We start from the raw sequence: 20,403 nt of genomic DNA, 5'->3' as shown, positions 1-20,403 counted from the left end.
GGAGCCCCGGGTTGGAGCCCTGCTGAGCAGGGAGCCTGCTTCTTCCTCTTACTTCCCCCATTCCCGGCTTGTGCTCTCTCTAATAAATTGTTTAAAAAATAGTAATTTTTTGGTCATTGAAATGTGAATTCAGTGTAATTATCTGCTTTGGAAGATTGAGGTGACGCAGTGATGCTACAGAAAGTCTTTGAGCTTTATCGTGATAGTTGAGGTACTTTGCAGCATAGCGTGTTGCTATCCGCCCCGCCCACACACACACACTCACTCACTCTCTCTCTCTCACTCATTTTCTTCTCTGGCAGCTAAGTCCCATGTCAGTGGCATAATTGTACTCACGTGGGCCTTTTCAGGCGTCCCCTCTCCCACATCTGCAAAGGAGGAGGACTGAGGCTAGGATGGAGTAGTGTAATTACTCTGCGGGGTAAACGGACAGTTTGCTCTTTGACAACAAAGAAAGGATGGGAAACTCATGTGGAAATGGCCTTTTCTGAGGTCCCCTGCCCTCTAACAACTGGTTTGGTTCTTTCCTAATGGGATGGAGATATCCCTGCAGGGTTTTTTTTTTTTTTTTCTCCTTCAAGATTTGTCTCCCATGGATCCCAGGGGTCCCCCAGCGTGTGGGGAGGCAGTACAGACTACTAGTTTAAAGATGATTGAGGCTCAGGGCATCTGGGTGGTGCAGTCAGTTAAGAATCTGACTCTTGGTTTTGGCCTAGGTCCTGATCTCAGGGTTCTGTGATTGAGTCCCACATCAGGTGCCATGTGGAGTCTGCTTATAGTTTCTGCCCGCCTCCCCCCCCCCCATGCACTCACTCTTTTTCTCAAACAAGTAAGTACTTGTCTAAAAAAAGGTGATCAAGGGTGTTGGAGGGAGATCACAAGTACAGGAATCCTAACTCTGCCATGTACCAGCTGCTTCAGGTTCCCTAATGTTAGCAGGTTTCATTTTCCTCCTGTAAATTAGAGGTAATGAGAATATCTTTTTAGGAAAGGAGTGAGGATTAAATAATTACAGTTAATGAGCAAGTAACATAATGTATGTACACCTGAGGGCATGGTGCCTGACACAAAGTTAAGTGCCCGGCTGGCCATTGTATTATTCTTATGTCTATTTCATGCTGTTCGCATTGTTTTTAAAAACCATCTCCAGAGATTTTTCTGGCCTGCTTGCTGAATGCTCTCCTTGGGTAGTGACCGATTTTTTCTCTTAAATTCTGTCTTGTTTGTAGGCAGACAGCCAAGTGGACTTGGTCCGGCAGCATTTCTATGAAGTATCGCTGGAGTACGTCTTCAAGGTGCAGGAAGTCCAAGAGAGAAAGATGTTTGAGTTCGTGGAGCCTGTAAGTAGATGCTCAGGGTTTGTTTCATGGTGTACTCACACTTTGATCCCCAGCCCTCATTTCACTGCCTAGATTATAAAATGTTCTAAGTTGCTGATGAAGAGGTTGACCAGCCCTGGTGCTGTGCCTTCTGCTAAGTAGCAGGGCTCTGTCAATCTGGGTGACCCTGGATTGTTCCCAGTGGCCATTCCTGTGCAACCTGAGCAGTAGTGATGGTGCATTCAGGGGTAGTTGCTTCCTCAGGCCCCTTATGTTCTGCTAATTGGTGTCTAGGTGGAAGGAGGGCAGGGGCAGGGGTTTTCATCTTGCCCAACAGTAGTGATTACACCTTAACTTTTCATCCTCCCACTCCCTTCCTTTCTTCCCCAAATAATCCAAATGTAGTAGTTGCCCAAGGATAAAGGGGAATGTACATACTACCTTTCTCTTTTTGTCTGCTCAGTTCAAAGCCCCTCTGCACTCCTTCCATGCATTAAAAGGTGCTGTATAAAGTGATTTCTCATTATAGTTTGTTGTAACTGGGGAGCCAGGAGATTGTGCTTAGTGAGCCCTAATGGGATTTGGACTTGGTCACTGTGTCCTAGTTGGTACAAAAGGTTGTCGTGTGGAAACAAGTCTAGCTTTACTTGAGGCCACCAAAGCACGGTCGTGGCCTGGTGCAGTGGTGGCACTGCCCTACCCCGCTGTGGCACTCTGAATGCACATGACCAGGATGTCCAGGAAACACTAAAAGAGCATATAGGCCTCGATTTAAAAGTCTTGAGACCTTGGATTCTTCGTTAAAAATGCTGGCTGCGATTGAGATCCCAGCCTGGGGTCTCTATAGAAACAAGATTCTTTTTTTTTTTTTTTTCAATGATTTTTTATTATATTATGTTAGTCACCATACAGTACATCCCCGGTTTCCGATGTAAGGCTCGATGATTCATTAGTTGTGTATAACACCCAGTGCACCATGCAATACGTGCCCTCCTTACTACCCATCACCGGTCTATCCCATTCCCCCATCCCCCTCCCCTCTGAGGCCCTCAGTTTGTAGAAACAAGATTCTTACCTACCTAGATTTAAGAAAGTGATTTTCTTAAGCAAGCAAGAATAAAACTGTAAGAACCTGAGAGAAAATAACCACTCTTTTTAGTAAAGAGTGTTCTGTGCTCCATTTCTAATTTATAAACTTCTGGGATGCTTTTTAGGCATGTAGACTTGCTAATAGTTTTATCAGAATCCAGTTGGCTTTGGAATCTGATGCTTGCATTTTTTACTATACCGAAACTGTGATCTTGAGATTTCTACTCTCTGCCACTTCATCTGGCAAATTGTTTAAGGTCTTAATTACTTCACTCTTCTTATCTGAAAATTTGAAACTTTAGAGCCAACTTCCTGCCTAGCAGTGGTCTCTGTCACAGTCTCAGGTCAAAATCCCCATGTTTTTGCAGAGTCTGTGTGGTGGGAGAAGCCATCTGTCAGACCAAGCGAGCTTATTGATTTCCCTGCTTAGGGCACAGAGTTGTTAAAGCCAGCCATTCGATGAAAGGTTTACCGAGGACTGTTTCCTCTGGCGTGGGCAGGCATTCAAAAGCTGTCACAGATTGAGCCTTGGGCATGTTTAATTGATTTTACCAGATTTTGTAGAGGAAAACAACAGTATGATTGTAATAATCTCTGTGTACACATTGATATTATTCTACAGTTGCCTGCTTTTGAGGACTTTGATTTTAACTGGCCCATCTTACATCTTTGAGGTGATTTTTTTTGTTGTTGCTGTCCACTTTGACCTCCCAGTAGGTGTTCCTAGTGAGTCAGGTACTGTATCTGTTAGCTTTTGCTGGGTAACAACCACAAAACCTCATACAGCAGTAGACATTTATTTTTCCAAAATCTGGGGGTTTCTGCTGATCTGAATTCAGCTGGATGACTGCTAATCTAGGTAAGCTTTTCTTCTCTTCCTCCTCCTCTTCTTTCTCCTCTTCCTTTTCTTTTTTTTCCTTCTTCTTTTTCTTCTTCTTCCTCTTCTTCTTCTTCCTCTTCCTCCTCTTCTTCCTCTTCTTCTTCCTCTTCCTCCTCTTCTTCCTCTTCCTCTTCTTCTTCTTCTTCTTCCTCTTCTTCTTCCTTTTTTTTTTTTTAAAGAAACCTGCAAGGAAAATCTTTCTATTTCCTAGTACTCACTTTTAGTATATCAGTGTCTTCAGTTTTTGAGAGGCAGTATAATCATTGGTAAGGGCTCCAGAGCCAGATGGCCTAGATTTAAATCTCAGCTCAGCCATTTCCTAACTGTGTGTTCTTGGGGAAGTTACCTATTTCTCTGAGCCTTAGTTTCCTTCTCTACAACATGAGTATAATAATATCACCTACCATAGACAGATGTTAGGAGGAATAACTTAGTTTATCCATGTATGATGCTTAGAGTGAACCTAATTAGCACCTAGTTAGTATGTAATTGCTAATTAGCACCCAGTCAGCAATTACTTTTTATTATAAGGTAGAGGACTGTGTAAGCTTCAGTCAACCAGGGTCTGCTTAGATGAGCAAATGAATGAGTCAAGTGGCAGTATTAACAGGGCCCACCTGTTTTAATAGAAAAAGTCTTGGTAAATCTGAAAGCATTTACTTATTACCAGAAAAATTGCTTAAGATCCCACTGCTGTTTCTGAGGAATTCAAAGCCTCACTAGGGAAGCACGATGCATATAATAGAGAGGTAGCCGAGGGAGCAAGCAGCTCAGTGCCAGTTGGGTCAGGAGGGATCACGTGGGGAAGTGCCAGAGGGGTTTAAAGAGTGGAAAACAGTTGTGATTTGTGGATGTGTCCCAGGCCATGCAGGGAGGCACTTGGAAAGCTAACGAAAAAAATTTCTGGTCCCTTATTAGAATGAAAAGAAAGTGGTAAGATCTTGTCCACAGTTAAATTAAATGAGTTGGTTGAGAAGCTGCATGTAGAATTCACATGTTCAACCTTCACTTTTTTATAGAAGTTGACATTGCTCAACCTACGACCTCACGGGCAGGTCAGTGCTTCGGGAGCTATGGATAGCAGGAGGGATTGATTCAGGACACTGCTAATTGGGTCCGTGGTTGTCAAAGCCTGAGAAATGCAGAGTCTCAGGCTCTACCCCAGACTCCAAAATTGGGGGGTGGGGCCTAGTCATCTCTCTTTTAGTAAGCCCTCTAAAATGATTCTGTTGCACTTCTAAGTTTGAGCCCCTGGCTGAGATTGTGCAGAAGACCCTGAAATAACAGTTGATGATTATTGTAACTGTGTCATATGCTAATGATTCCTTCACCTCCATAATGTCATCCAGTCCTTACACTGTCTCTGAGGGTAGGTAGTTGCTGTTTTATGTCTGTTTTCAGATGAGGAAATGGAAGCACATTTATTCTCTAAGGTGACATCTGGTACCTAGCAGAACTGGAGTGGCCTGGCTCTCAGTCTCTCTGAAACAGTATTTGATAGCTTACAGGTGGAAAGGAAACCAACAAGAAATTTATTGAACTAGATTGCTGGGGCACCTGGTGTGGGTATTCATATTTTGAGGTGGTTGCAGTCAAGGCAATCTTCAGCCATTCAAGGAACCTCCATGCATATTGACTATGTTCATTTGTTTCTTAGAAAGTAACTTCAAGTACCAGGACGTTATTGACCTTCAGAAAAAAGAAACAAAATTTTAGTGTTCAAAGGAAGAAAATTCAGACTTCTGGGATCTAAACCATATTTTTGTGTGTGTGCTCTGGAAGCCTTTATTTTCTTGTTGAGGTACTAAATGTTCTGGAGATTTTGGATTGCAGATAATGACATCCTGATTTCTTGAAGGTGAAGCCACGTTCTGTCTGTTCCCTGAGTTTTCATAATTGAAGGTTATGGAGTGCTACGGAGAACTCATTCCCCACATTCATCAGACACAGCATTCTCTGAGTTGTACCTTGAGAATATTTTTTGGTGCTGTGCCTTCCTGTCCTTTCTCACTACTTCTGCCCCATCGTAGGCCTTCGTTTTTTTTCCTTTGATTTGTTGCATCCTACTATCTTGGGCTCTCCCCTTCCCCAGGCTGGGCTGAACACTGCCTCCACAGTGCATCTTCTAACACATCCGTCTGAGCAGATCCCCCTTGCTGAACAGCTCTTGTCAGCACTCCTGTGCTAAGGCCACCGCATAGATGATCTCCGTCTTCACCGCCACCCAGTGCAGTAGGAGGTAGCATTAGTGTCCTCCTGGACAAGAGGAGTTACAGGGCTTTCCGTGGCTTGCCCAGCACAGCTTTTCATCACTCTACTATCTGCCCTTCTCTTTGTCATGCGAATGAGTGATTGTTGGTGGTTATATTTGCTGGTGAGGGCTGCCTTAACCAAGTACCACCAACTGGGTTCTCAGAGCAAAAACTTACTGCCTCTCATAATTCTAGAGGCTGGAAGTCCAAGATCAAGGTGTCAGTAGGGCCATGCTCCCTCTAAAGCCTGTAGGGAAGTTGTCTTTTCTTCCTTGTAGCTTCTGCGGGTTTGCTGGCAGTGTTTGGCATTCCTTGTTTTATAGGCCCATCACTGCTATCCCTTGTCCTCGTGTGGCTGTCATCTCTCTGCTTCTCTGTCCACATAGCCCCTTTTTATGAGGACACTGGTCATTTTAGGTCAGGACCTGCTGACCTGATTTTAACTTGAGTACCTCCATAAAGACTCTATTTCCAAATAAAGTCATATTCTGAGTTACTGGGGTTAGGACTTCAACATAATTTTTTGTCAGGTTTGGGGGAACACTATTCAGCCTGTAATGGTAGCTTTATTCTATGAATGGAAGCAACCTAAATTTATCAGATAGTCCAGAATGCTACAACCGTCACTAAATGAAGAACTTACATTTTTCCTTACTTAAAAAAAAATATCTATATCTATATATAGATATCTATATCTATGTTGTCTGGTAAGAAATAGATTTCTTTTAGTTATTTTCTGAAGAAAATAAGGATGGGGGCCCTTGAAGGCAAAGGGAGGTGGGAAAGGTCTTTCTGCGGTATTTCCTTTATTGCGCTGTGATTGTGCGTCGCTGACTGTTCAGGGAGGCGCCCGTGTGGACGTGCTGACTTATCTGCCAACCACCTTGAGGCTACAATGAGCTTTTCCTCTGTGTGTTTGAGTACAAGCATTTCTTTGAGGCAGACAGATGATCCCAGCTCTGGGGTCGGAAATTTCTATGGGCCTTGCCCAGCCCTCTGGGGAGTGGACTGTCATTTCCCACTGGGTAATGGATTCAAAGGTTCATGCAGTGTGTGGGAAGGGGATGTCAGGAGGTGGGCCAGGGGAAGAGAGATGCTGCCAGGGGAGAAGGGAAGTGGGCCAAAGATAACAGTATCTATGGAATCATTTCCCATAGAGAAGCGGACAGTCGAGCATGATATCAAAGGAAGTGAAAACCAAAATAAATGCTAGTAACTCTTTCCTTGGAGCACTTGTGTGCATGCCCAGGTGGTGCCTTAGTGAGCTGTTGGAGGATATTTAATTACCTTGGGCAAGAGAGGCCCCATTGACTTTAAGTGGAAGATAAATCAGAGTTAACAGGAGAAATGACTTTAGAATTAGCTGCTTATCTTTTGCATTATTCTCTAGGAGAGGATGATTCAGTGCCTTGGAAAAGTGATGGGCACAGCATTCTAGAATGGGGGCGGGTGGGGGAGGGGGAGGAAAAGATAAGAAACAACAGTTTTCATTGTGAACACTGACACTTAGTTTTGGCATAAGGGCCTCTTCTTCTCTATTACTGGAGCCTTCCAGGTGGAAAAGCCTGAGCTTTCCTCTCAAAAAAGTATTTTATATAGGGGAAGTTCAAAAGCTTCCATCATCTTTCAAGAAAAGAATTCATTACTAGTCTTTGGTGACTATATGACTAGATCTTTACCACTTGTTCACTGATTTATATTAGTGATCTGTATATGGTGTCACTAGGTATTTTTTGAGCCAGAGCAAAGGCCTGCTTTCTGACCTCTTGTGAGAATCTAAGGGGGATAGTTGCTCTGGGGACAATTGTGGTGGGAAGCCGGGATATCATATTATTAAAAGCTGGGTTTTGCCTGACTTCACAGTATTGAGCTCTTTAATCAACTGGGCTGGGCATGTGGCTCAGTCCAAAGACCATTCTTTGCTCTGAGTTCAAGTAGAGTAGCACGTACCTTAGTGCTTACCATTCCTGCCACAAGCCAGGTGGGAGATGAGCGGGGGTGGATTAGTTTCCTTTGCCATCATTGTTAGGGCTGCCTCTCAGAAGAGAGTTCTCTCAGGAGAGTTAGGTGAAAAAACAAAGTGAGAATATATTTCATTACTAAAGATATGTTCATTTTAGGGACCGGAAAATTAACAATATAAAGTAAAGCAACTGTATCTTGATGTAACACGTGTTAGAGGCAGGTGAGGGAGGTCAGAGTGGACCACTGAGAAAATATGAGTTGGCATTGAAAAGTTTGAGCTAGAACAGGGATGGAGTCCCGAAATGCAGTACAACAGAGCTTGTGACAAGGTAAAGTTCTGGTTCTTCTAAAACCTTGTTGAGGCTTTTATTACAATCCTTTCTCCAGGTTGAGATTTGGAACTGAGGCAAGATGCCTAGAACTTAGGAAGGGGCCAGGGAAACATAACAACAGTAGATTTGTGTGTAGGTTCGGGGTGGAGATAAGGTAGGGACATTGGTTGAGCCTGGAGAAATGAAGACAGGCAGGGCTCAGGGTGGGAACATTCCTAGTTTTCACTGTATGAAGTGTGTTGTGAGAACCGTGCTGAACAGGCGCTTTCACTCTTCACTCAAGACAAGACTGCGCAGTGAATGGACTTGATACCTTTTAGTTCAAGGGTATTTAAAGGAGAATTTAGGGGAACCATCATAACTGAAGATGTGGGAACATGGGAATAATTTAATAACAGCATCCCTAGTGTTTACCTGTGGATAGTTTTAGGGAAAGCACAGAAGCACACTTAAGCTGAAGTCTGATCTGGGTCTGATCTTTGATTTGACTTTGCCTGTTACACTGTGGACTCAGGACATACCATCGTCCTCTTCTCCCCTCTCTGTTGGCTGGCAATATAACTATACTTTTATGCATGGTAACCTGATACTACACGTGTATTTGATGGAGACTGAGTGGGACTTGAAGGAGACTGGTCTTCAATTTCTGAAGAAATGATTTTCTTTGAGGGTGCTGAGTCTCAGAGTAAGAGCTTAGATGTTGGTGCCATGGAGACCTGGTTTCAAATCCTGGTGGCTGCTTACTTTGTCTTTTGGAGCAAGTTACTTACCGTTTCTGAACTTGCTTTCTCAATATTGAAATGGCGACAACAGTAGTCCTTACCTGCTAGGCTGTTATGAGCATTTAGTGAGAGCAGACATATGATGTGACAGTGCCTGGCATACAAGTACACTCAGTAGATGTTAGGCATTTTTATAGCTTGTTCTATCTAGCCTTTCAAACCAAGGTTGGAAACTCAGGTAAAGCTGCACAATACCTATTTAGCATGCTAATGTGAACTGTGCCCTTCTTTCATTACAGCTCCTGGCATTCTTGCAAGGACTCTTCACTTTCTATCACCATGGTTATGAACTGGCCAAGGATTTCAGCGACTTCAAGACTGAGTTGACCATTAGCATACAGAACGTGAGTGGGCAGAGGGATAGGCTTCCTTTCCCTGGTTGAGGAAAGGAAAGAACACAAAGTATGGGTCTAAGTGCATAGAGATCACTTATTTGGATTGGAATGCAGATGAGGAAGATGGGTCTTGCTTGGGTTCAAAGGGCAGCTGGGGGCAGGCATTTGTAGGGTGCTTGGTGGCCCCAGGTTAGAGCATCATCCTCTTTTCCATTATTTCTAAGCACTATTTATGTTCTCGGAAGTCCTGCTGATATTTTTGTTTCAAATCTGTAGCACCAGAGTCAGGATTTCCTTTGGCAGTGGACGGCCCAGCCTCCCTTCTGTGCATCTAGCTGCCTGGCCACAAGAGACCTTGGAGGGTGTTCAGGTGTTGGGGGTGGGGCATACATACTGGCCTTCAGCTCAGAGGATATTATCTTGTTCAACTTTCAGTAAGGCTCACAGGAAATCCAAGTTAGAGCCATTCACTCCCAGTCTCCTTCCCCAAATTTTAACTAGCAGGACCTTTCGGTGCTCAGAATTGTGCTAAGGGCCCTTTGGTTAGCAGTTACCGGTCTCAAGCCCCTACTTCACTATGTGGCTGGCTATATTAGTCTGTATGTTGTCTTTGTCTCTAGAGGATGCTGTGGAGAAAAGAAACCCAATTGTGTCCCTATGAGTTGTATTTCATGGATTTAGAAGCCCTGCCATGGTTCTCTTTTGGAAAACAGGAAGTTGCAGAGTCTCGGACAGGGTTTCACAAAGCATGGCTTCCCCTTAGGCCAGCTTCCTCAGAAGGTAGACTCGGAAATGGAGGTTTACATGTAGCAAGTTTACAGGGGAGTAGGGTCAGCAAAATCACCTGTGAGAGAGAGGGCAGCAGACCCCTGCAGGAGAAGTTGAGCTGTGAGGCCTCAGTCAATGCCCTGGGATGTCCTGGAGCTGATATGGACCTTCACAGTGGCCTCAGTAGAAGCAAGAGTGCCAGGCTTTGGGCCCCTTCCCCTTTTGCCCCTAGCCTTGACTAGTCATGGGGTGCAGGTTGCACTGGGGGCAAGGAGTTACCTTGAGTGAAGCAGCTGCCTTTTGAAGAAGGAACCACTTATGAACCATCAGCAAGTAGTATTTCCTGCAAGTGGAGAAATAAGTCCCTCTGTCATGAAGGGTGCTTGGGGACCATTCTGTGAACTGTCTGAATCAGGGTCCCTTGGGATGCTTGTTTAAAATGCACATTTCTGGGTCCAGAGGTCCTAATTTTTTTTTTTTTTTTTAAGATTTTATTTATTTATTTGACAGAGAGAGACAGCCAGCGAGAGAGGGAACACAGCAGGGGAGTGGGAGAGGAAGAAGCAGGCTCCCAGCGGAGGAGCCTGATGTGGGGCTCGATCCCATAACCCCGGGATCACGCCCTGAGCCGAAGGCAGACGCTTAACCGCTGTGCCACCCAGGCGCCCCCCAGAGGTCCTAAATTAATCTTTAGGGGTGAGGCCTGGACATTTGTGTTTTCTGCACATTCTCCAGGTGATTTTGATGGTTTTGAGAGTCATTCTGGTATAGGCCTTTATTTTTTTTATTTTTATTTTTTTTTAAAGATTTTATTTATTTATGTGACAGAGAGACAGCCAGCGAGAGAGGGAACACAGCAGGGGGAGTGGGAGAGGAAGAAGCAGGCTCCCAGCGGAGGAGCCCGATGTGGGACTCGATCCCGGAACGCCAGGATCACGCCCTGAGCCGAAGGCAGCCGCCTAACGACTGCGCCACCCAGGCATCCCTGGTATAGGCCTTTAAGGTCAAAGGATACTTCTTGAAAGTGAATATTTGCCTAGTTCCTAGGTGGCTGAATGTTCCTTATCTGGTTTTAGATCTGAGGGTTCCATAGGCTGATGTGAATTGTTAGAGATGGGAATAAGGTTTCATTTCTTTGATTGAAATAAAATGCCTTTCATCCTAGACAAGAAATCGCTTTGAAGGCACCAGGTCAGAAGTGGAATCACTGATGAAAAAGATGAAGGAGAATCCCCTTGAGCACAAGACCATCAGTCCCTACACCATGGAAGGGTACCTGTACGTTCAGGAGAAACGTGAGTGCTAATGGTGAACAACAGCTTGGCGTACACTCATGCCTTTTGCCCAGGAGGTGGGGGGTGCACAGCTTCCGTAAATACAGATTTAGGTGAATGAGAGTAGTTGATAGTTGCGTTTTTTAAGGGAAAGATATCCAGAGGTCTTCTCTACCTCCCCATGATGTGTTCTATTTTCTTTGTGACCAGAAATTCCCTTGGGAAGGGGGAATTCATTGAGGCTCTGTGGTGGTTTTTTCCTCCGTAGTGTCGCACTTAACATGCCTGCGCCGTAAGCATGGCTTTACCTATCACACGCTTGGCAGGCTGTTCTGGAGCCTCACATGCTAGACCTTACTGTCTATCAGCAGTCATACCTTTGGGTGGAGTTAATATGGAGTGAATTTTTTCCATTCAAGACTTGTTTCAATAAGGACCAAACAATCATGACTTAGGCCGGACCCTTTCTACAATTGCTGTCATGTCAACACTTAAATTTTATGAGTAGAAAGACAAACTTACCCTGAGAGGTAGGAAGAGAAATCCATTGTCCTGCTGATGTGATGTCAAGGAAAGAAACACCAGGTCCTGCTAACCCAAACTTCTCTGTGATGACTCACAGACGACTGCGCTAGGCCTGGGGACAAGCTTTTTGGTGGGGCCATGCTTTCAGGGTAGCACTTCCAGACTTAGCTCATGGAGTGCTAGGGATAGAAGAAGGTCAATATATATATATTTTTAATGGATAGTTCTCCTAATCTTCTATCCTTCCTTTTTCAGTTGGACATGTTACTCCTCCCAGATTTTTGCTGGTTTTGTACTCTTTACTGTCCTTCTGTTGATTCAGCGCAAGGCAAATGTCTTCACTCCTGGAAGCTTGCTAATGGAACTGAACACTTGATTGCTGTGATCATTCTAGTTAGTGATTGCCCAAAAGTTTGCTTGGCCCTAAAATTGTTGCCTGGTGACAATAGAGGCAGTAGTGGGGTTTGAGGTTGGAGGCATTGGTTATCTTGAGAGGTTTTATGCCCTTTATTCTTACAGGGATAAGCTTTTTGAGGTTTGTAAGAAGTGGAAGGTACTGTCGTGCTGTGTTTTGTGTAGGCCTCAATATAAGGTGTTACCTTTTTTGCCCAATGAGAAAGATCCACCCCAAAAAGTTTAAGGTCAACTTGAATATAGTTCAGAGCCCACTTACAATACTTAATTTATTAATATTATTCATTTACATATATGAAATCTGTACTCACATTAATAATACAATTTTTTTCAAACACTTCACATGCTTTTTAAAACATAAATGTCTTGATTACCATTAGAACCAGATTTTAACTCTCAAACGCATGAGTCTAGAGCATATCAATGGGATACAGCTCTTTTCATTTGAAAGTGTTGGTAACTTATTCCTTAGAAATAATTTGAAACTTGAAGAAAAATTGCAAGAAGAGTATAAGGAACAACCACATGCCCTTTATCTAGATGCATGAATTTTTACCATTTTCCCAGAATTATTGAGTTCTTTCTCTTTCTGGGTGTGTGTGTACACACATCACAGTCACAAAGACACATACACATTGCCATCTTTTCTGAATCCTTTTGGAACAAATTCCATACCCCATGCTCCTTTACTTTACTGTCTATTTTCTAAGGATATTCTTTTTATGTAACCACAGTATAGTTACAATATCCAGCAAATTTAACACTGATAAGATATTTAATGTAAATGACAGCTCATATTCCAATTTCGTCAGTTGTCCCAGTAATACCCTTATAAAGTATTATCTTTTCCTTCTGTCTAGGTAGGATTTCATACTGCGTTTACTTGTCATGATTTACTGTGTAATAATTCCTCAGCTTTTCTTTGTCCTTCATGACATTGACATTTTTGAAGAGTATAAGCCAGTTCTTTTCTAGAATTTTCTTCAGTGTGGGTTTGTCTCTTGTTTCCCAATGATTAGATTCAGGTTAGGCATCCCTTGTCAAATCCTACGTAAGTAACATTTGTGTTCTTCTCTGGGTACCACATCTAGTGACACAGGATGGCCATCTGCCCCTCAGTGGTGATGTTAATTTTGGTTACTTAAAGTCGTTTCTATTATCCACTGTACAGTCACTATTCTTCCCTTGTAGCTCATTAACAGTCTATGGGAAGACCTCTTAAGACCATATTTCTCATCAAGCTTTGCCCTCCCTAGAGTTAGCATCCATTGGCAGTTCTTGACTAAACAGATGGTTACTGTGATGATTGCAAAATAGTGATTTCTCAGCTCTGTCACTCCTCCACGTTTATTAGCTGCCATTCAGCATACTGCAAGGAAGCGACCGCCCTCCCCTCCTCATTCTCTTCTTTCCTATCCGTCTGTCTGTCCATCCATCCATCCATCTTTTTATGGACTTAAGGATTTCTGTTGTATTAAGTAGGCTAAATCCAAATCCAGTACTGTCCTTATTTGTTTGGATGCTTAAATGATTTAAGGTACAGAACTTCAAGAATCTTTGTGTTGTGTTATCCTTGGAATTTTTTCTCTGAGCTACAGAAATAAATTAGAATGGTTGGTATTTTTGTCTTTGATGCTTCAATGTAGACACTTACTCTGTTGCTTTTTACTTTTTTAGTTTCCTAAGTGATATTCCGTACTTGATACGAGCTCTGATACCCTGAAAAATAACTACTAAATCTTTGTTAAATCTGTTACTACTTAAAACAACAACAACAACAAACATTTCTGCTCTGTGATCTCTGAGCATCAAAGGCTAGTGTTGACTTAGGACTTTGGAGGCTAATAATGCTGATGATGCCTTCTTCCTCTAATAATATTTTGTTATTCAAGATAAAGTGATTGGCCAACCACCAGATAAAATCAGAGACTGTTAGGATTTGACTGAAGGGCATCTCCCTCTTTCCTGAGGGATAATATTGAGGGACAGACTCCTTAGATTACATTTGGGTATTTATAGTTACTTCCATTTACATCTCTGTGTCAGAGTTTGCCTGTCTGCTTTTCAGATCATCCTAAATTCGCTAAAGTACAGATTAGCGGTTTGGCAGTAGGTCAGAACCCCTGTATGTCTTTGCAGAGAGTTGCAGAGCAGCTGTGTGGGAAGCATGAAGTCATCACACCAGATGGGAGCAGTGACAGGCACTTTGAGGAGCTTTTCTGTGTTCTCTCCTCAGTCATCTTACTCCTGTCAGGGGAGAAAGGAAAGTTCAAGTGGAGATTGATGATGGGAAAGTGAATTAATTTCCCCAGGGAACCTCTACTTCCCTTATATTTTAAGACCCATTGGATGCAGCATTTAGTGGGAAACAGTCTTCCCTGGTCCCTAGGGAACACCCTGGGTCAATTCCATTTCCAGCCTGTGGGATCAGATTTCTGCCTATTCCAGTCTAGCTGGTGGAGACTCTATTGCCCTTAGAAACAGTTTAAGGGTAGGTGAGCACTGTGGGTTATGGGTTGTGTGTGTGTTTCCAGCATGCGTCTGACACACAGAGATGTTTCATGGGAAATACTACCTTGCAGGTCACTTTGGAACTTCTTGGGTGAAGCACTACTGTACATATCAGCGGGATTCCAAACAAATCACCATGGTACCATTTGACCAAAAGTCAGGAGGAAAGGGGGTGAGTTCATTTTTTAAATTTCATGCTTGATTTGCTTGGCTAACATAGGATGGTTATAATGCATATGTATAGCAACACCTTCAATCTGTCGCTGTCATTTTCTTTTTTTGTTTTTTTACACTTTTTTTTTACTGAAGTGTAATTAGCATACAGTATTAAATTTGGTTTCAGGTATACAGTATAATGATTCAACAATTGTATGCATTATTCAGTGCTCATCACAGTAAGTGTATTCTTAAACCCCTTTATCTATTCCATTCACCCCCACTCACCCCTCTGGCAACCACCAGTTTATTCTCTATATTTAAGAGTCTGTTTTTTTGTCCACCTGGTTTTTCCTTTTTCTTTGTTGGTTTATTTGTTTCTTAAATTGCACATGTAAATGAAATCATGTGGTATTTGTCTTACTCTGTCTGACCTATTTCACTTAGCATTATACCCTCTAGGTCCATCTGTGTTGTTGCAAGTGGGAATACCTCATTGTTTTTCATGGCTGAATAATATTCCTTTAAATATATATATCCCAGTTTCATTCTTTTGCATGTGGCTGACCAGTTTTCCCAGCACCATTTGTTGAAGAGACTGTTTCCCCCATTGTATATTCTTGCCTCCTTTATTGTAGATTAATAGATCATATAGGTGTGGGTTTATCTGTGAATTCTCTGTCCTGTTCCATGGAGCTATATGTCTGTTTTTTTGCTAGAACCATACTGTTTTGATCACTACAGCTTTGTAGTTTATCTGGAAATCTGGGATTGTGATATCTCCAACTTCTGTTCTTCTTTCTCAAGATTGCTTTGCTGTAATTTTCCTTACTTTTGCACAGTAGTTCCAGGAGGAGTAGTACCCTAGACAGTAACTATAGCAAGGCGAATATTCTTAGCTTTAAGTTCTAATAGGAACTGCAACTAAGAAAGGTTTTTATATTTCACATATATACAATATTAAGTATGTCAAATGTGTTTAGATGCTAGAAATTCCTGAATGGCCTTGTCCTGTGAAACTGATGGATATCACTCTTACTTGATACAAAGAGGGCTGCCAGCTAATGGTTTAGGTGTCCTAATTATAACGTAGCAACTTTTTTCCCCAAAAGATTTCATTTATTTATTTATTTGAGAGAGAGAGCATGAGCAGCGGGAGAGGGAGAGAGGCAGGGAGAGAGGCAGAGGGAGAGGGACAAGCAGACTCCCCACTGAGCAGGGAGTCTGATTCAGGGCTGGATCCCAGGACCCTGAAATCATGACCTGAGCTAAAGTCAGATGCTTAACCGACTGAGCCACCTAGGTGTCCAAACTTAGCAACTTTTAAAACAACACCAGTCATTTTAGTATTTCTTACAGTTTCTGTGGGTCAGGAATTGGGCAAGCATTTGGATGGGTGCTTTGGGCTCAGGGTTTCTCGGGGTTCCAGTCAGATGGGGGCAGGAGCTGGAGCAGTGAGGGTTTGAAGCAACTGAAGCCTGGTCAGCTATGGCTCTCTTCCTTTCTCCTGATCTCCTTCCTCCCCTTCCCTCTTTCCTGCCTGCTCTGTTTAGTCTCAGGGCCTATCCATCTGGTTTCTCAATGGGAGATAGTTTGGGTTTCCTTGCAGCATGGTGGCCTCAGGGCAGCTAAAGATGTCAGGAGTGAATATCCCAACAATGAAAGCAGAGACTGCATGTAGCCTTAGAAGTCATACAGCCTTCCTTTTGCTCTGTTGATTGAAGCAGTCCTAAAAGTCCACCCAAGCCCATCTAGTTTCATTGGGGAGCATGCAGACCAGCCTCTTGATGGGAGGAATATTACAGTCACATGACATGAAGAAAGTTAGGATAGAAATATTCCTGCAGGGGCGCCTGGGTGGCTCAGTCATTAAGCATCTGCTTTCGGCTCAGGGCGTGATTCCGGCGTTCTGGGATCAAGCCCCATATCAGGCTCCTCTGCTGGAAGCCTGCTTCTTCCTCTCCCACTCCCCCTGCTTGTGTTCCCTCTCTCTCTGGATGTCTCTATCTCTGTCAAATTAAATAAAATCTTAAAAAAAAAAAAAAAGAAATATTCCTGCAGCCGGCTCTGATCGTAGGCCCTGTGGTCACTGCTGTAGAGCTCCCTACTGTGCCTTTCTCCTTTCCTCTGGACTCGCTAGCTGCAGCCTCTTCCAGTGATGTGTCTTCTCTCTGTCTGCTCTTAATATCTTCATTTTTTTCCTTTTGCTATTCTACATTTCATTATGATGGTCCTATGTATTTTTTTTTTTTTTTCATTCTATTGTGCTTGGGAATTGGGACCTTTCTGTATTTGGGGATTGGTGTCTTTCAGTAACTTTGGGAAATTCTTACCATTTATCACTTTGAATTTGCCTCTTTCCATATCTTCTTCTGGACATAACTACTTTGGGAGATAGCTAAATATTTTTAACAGAAGCATTTATATTTTTCATCTGTTTGTATCTCTGGATACCATTCTACATAATTTATTTGATTCTATGTTTAAATAATTTTTAAGCTGTGTCTGATAGGTTGATGAATTAGTCCCCAGTAAGCATTCCATCTCTGGTCCTCTCTGTGGTGCATTGTGGTGTGGTGTGTTGGGTTTGTGTGTGTGTGAGGGTGGCTAGGCATTACAGAGGCTAAGAGCACCAGCTTTGGAATTAGACTGCCTGGCTAAGTAATGTTAGATGCATCTGTCATTACTGTTGGCTACTCTGTCAGACTGCCCCCTTGCTCTGTACCACTTCCAATTTTCCTTCCTGGCTTTCTTTTACTTAGGCCACAATACAGGAATTTATCAGCATCTCTTTTCCTTCCATGTATTAGAGAAGAACACACCAAAGCTCTTTTAATGTTTCGGGAGTGGAGTAATGTCAGGAAAACAACATTGTTCAACTATAGAAATATAAAGAAATTATGACATTGGAAAAGATATTAAACATTAATCACTAGGTGTTCCTTAGTTTTTATACAGTGGAAATAGAGTTAGACTTGCTCTCTTGGGTTTAGCCATAGTCCTTTTCCAATCTTATCTTTCTAGAAATGAACATCACTAAATTATTCTCTCACACAGTCTTTATTTTGGGGCTTTTGACCTTGTGCTTTCCTAAACCTTAAAAGAAGAACTTTTTTTTGTGTTTGGTCTTATCCCACTGGGAAGTGAATGACGGAAACCAATTATGGTGGATGTTTGGGGCTCCCACATCTTCAGTGAGTTAGTAATAAACACCTCACTGGGCTGTTAAGAAGTTTATATGAATTAGTATATACACTCTTGGAACAAAGCTTGACACACAATGAGTTCTGTATTAGGAGCTTGATAGTACAATAATTAATTTTCCTAATAATTCCTTAAATTTATCTTATATTTTTCTAACACCATGTATTGTCCTATATTATCCTGTTTGATCCAGTTTTCTCCCTCATAAAGGAGGACATCGAGGTCTAGAGAGAGAAAATGATTTATAAAGCCGTACAACTGATGAGTTACAGAGCTAGTCCTCAGACCCTGATTCTGGAGTCTGCATCTCTTGATTTGGAGGCGGCTGCTGCTAATAATAGTACGATAATAGAAAAATATATAAAATAATGATTCTGCCTGACATCACTCTATATCCTCAGCTTTAGGGTGTAGGAATAGGAAGACTGGCTGTCTAGAGGTGATGTCATCTCGGTTTGTACAGGAGAATCACGTGACATCTTTATATATGATATATGTGTTTGTACAAATCTCTCTTAGGAGGTGGTGGTAGACTTAACATAGGTAATAGGGTGGTTTTTTTTTTTTTTTTTCCCCAGCATGCTTTTTCACTTCCCTTTCCTTCACTTTGCTGTCCATTTCATTTGGATTATTTTCCTGTAAAAGTACCTGCTTTTCTCTTAGCTTCAGGCAAGGATGTGTGAGCAGATTTGTTCCATCATCTTGGAGACCAGACCCTGTGTGTGGTGAAAGAGAATTCCCCTGTATCCTAGCCTCTGGGATGAGGCAGCTCTCTCTGTGCGAGGTCCGGAGCAGTCCAAAGCTGACCTTGTCCCTTCCCTTGCTTGAAACCCTTCATTATTTATGTTTCCCATGTTCTCAGGTTATGGGTTCTCAGGTTCTCATGCACAATGTGCATGATCTGGCTCTTGATTCCCTTAGACTCTTTCATGCCAGTTTGCCTTTCACTCTGGGATTGAGCCATACTGGCTGCCTTTCAGTTTCTCCCAGGCTCCATGGACCCTGACCACAGGACCTTTCCACCTGTTGTTCTCTACCCCCTAAAAAACACAGTAGATAAGGCTTGTGAATATAAACCATCTCTTGCTAGGTCTTCTGTGTTTTGTGTGGTATTGTGATCCTAGGGGGTGGTTAAGTTTTACCACTTGTGGTCACATTTCCTATTTCAACAAATTAGGCAAGTTTGCTAGTTTTCCCCCTTGTTTAGAGAAAAGGATTGGCAAAGGCAAGAGAAACAGGAACTCTAAATTCTTACATGGGAAAAAGAGAAGAAATCAGGGACAGAAACCCCTATGTTTTTAGGCAATAAAAGAGCACTATGGGGTAAAATTGTTGGATTCTCTTTGTACAATGGGATACTGCTTGGCAGTAAAAAGAAACAAACTGTTGATTTGCATAGCATATGTGAATAGCAAAAGAATTGTGCCAAGTCAAAGAAGTCAGAAATAAAAGGGCACATACTATGTGATTCCATTTATATGAAATTACAGAATATGCAAACTAGTCTGTATGACAAGAAAGCAGATTCAGTGTTTGCCTGAGGGTGAACTGGGTGGAGGGGTGGAATTCAAAGGACAAGAAAACTTCTGGGGGTGATGGAAATGTGCATTAGCTTGATTGCGGTGTTGATTTTATGGAGAGATACAGAAGTTAAAACTCATAAATTGACATGTACAGTTTATTATACATTAGTTACACCTTTGTAATGCTGTTAAAAACCTATTTACTGAGCATCTCCTCTGTTCCGGGGCCTGTTTGGGCTCTGGGAGCACAGGTATCAGCAAGAACAGACACAGTCCCTGCCCTCAGGGAACTTAGAGTCTAATGAGGAGGGAGACATGATTGGAATCATCGCCCTCATCAATGGGCAATTTCAGCTACGATGAGTGTGGTGCGGGAGATGAAGTACGTGGTGCTATGTGAATGCATCTTGGGGGTATTTGACCTGGTCCAGGAAGGCCTTCCTGAAAAAGTGGAGGCGGTGAAACATAGAAACTAACTCAGAGTCGGGAGGAGACCTGCAGGTCATCTGGTTTAACCCTTATCAGTCCTGCAAATTAGGGGTGCCTGGTTGGCTCAGTTGGTTAAGTCTCCAGCTCTTAGTTTTGGCTCAGGTCATGATCTTAGGGTTGTGAGATTGAGCCCCATGTGGGGCTCTGCTCTCATCGAGGAGTCTGCTTGTCCTCCGCCTCGCGCCCCCCCCCCCGCCCCGCTTTCACTCCATGGTGCGCATGCAGGCTCTCTCTCAAATAAATAAATAAAATTTTTAAAAACCGCAGCAAATTAAGCCTGTTGCAGACATCATCAACAAGAGTTTATGTAGCATGGGCTGATGCTGTACCATCATGATGTGTTAGAACTAAAAACTAGAGATGTTTGGCTCGAAGTACAACTTGGTTTACAGGTTTTAGCTGCGTGAGTCTTGTGCCTGAGGGAAGGATTTTGATCAACATTCCACCTTCTGTGGGTCGTGAACACTCGGGCTTGAGAAGATGGAATGATCACTCCTGTTGATGTGGCATGTTTGTGGTATGCTGGAGAGGCACATAGCATAGCCCATGTTCAGGCCTCATCTTAATAGTCTGTGTGCTCCTAAC

The 20,403-nt window shown here is 42.8% G+C and overlaps 1 protein-coding gene across 2 annotated transcripts in view; it reads left to right on the top strand.

Annotated features, from left to right (window-relative positions):
• Nucleotides 1–20,403, top strand: part of ARHGAP26 (Rho GTPase activating protein 26) — a 413,878-nt gene that overhangs the window by 119,557 nt on the left and 273,918 nt on the right. For both annotated transcript variants that reach the window (XM_040622289.1, XM_040622290.1), the window contains exons 6-9: nt 1,230–1,340; nt 8,859–8,963; nt 10,888–11,017; nt 14,518–14,618. In XM_040622289.1, the coding sequence (XP_040478223.1) occupies nt 1,230–1,340; nt 8,859–8,963; nt 10,888–11,017; nt 14,518–14,618 (447 nt within the window). The remainder of the gene's footprint in view (nt 1–1,229; nt 1,341–8,858; nt 8,964–10,887; nt 11,018–14,517; nt 14,619–20,403) is intronic.

This window comes from Ursus maritimus, unplaced genomic scaffold (assembly GCF_017311325.1).
Source record: "Ursus maritimus isolate PB19 unplaced genomic scaffold, ASM1731132v1 scaffold_5, whole genome shotgun sequence".
Lineage (NCBI taxonomy): Eukaryota > Metazoa > Chordata > Mammalia > Carnivora > Ursidae > Ursus > Ursus maritimus.
The sequence above is the reverse complement of the archived record's forward strand: the minus strand, read 5'-3'. Positions and strand labels throughout refer to the sequence as shown.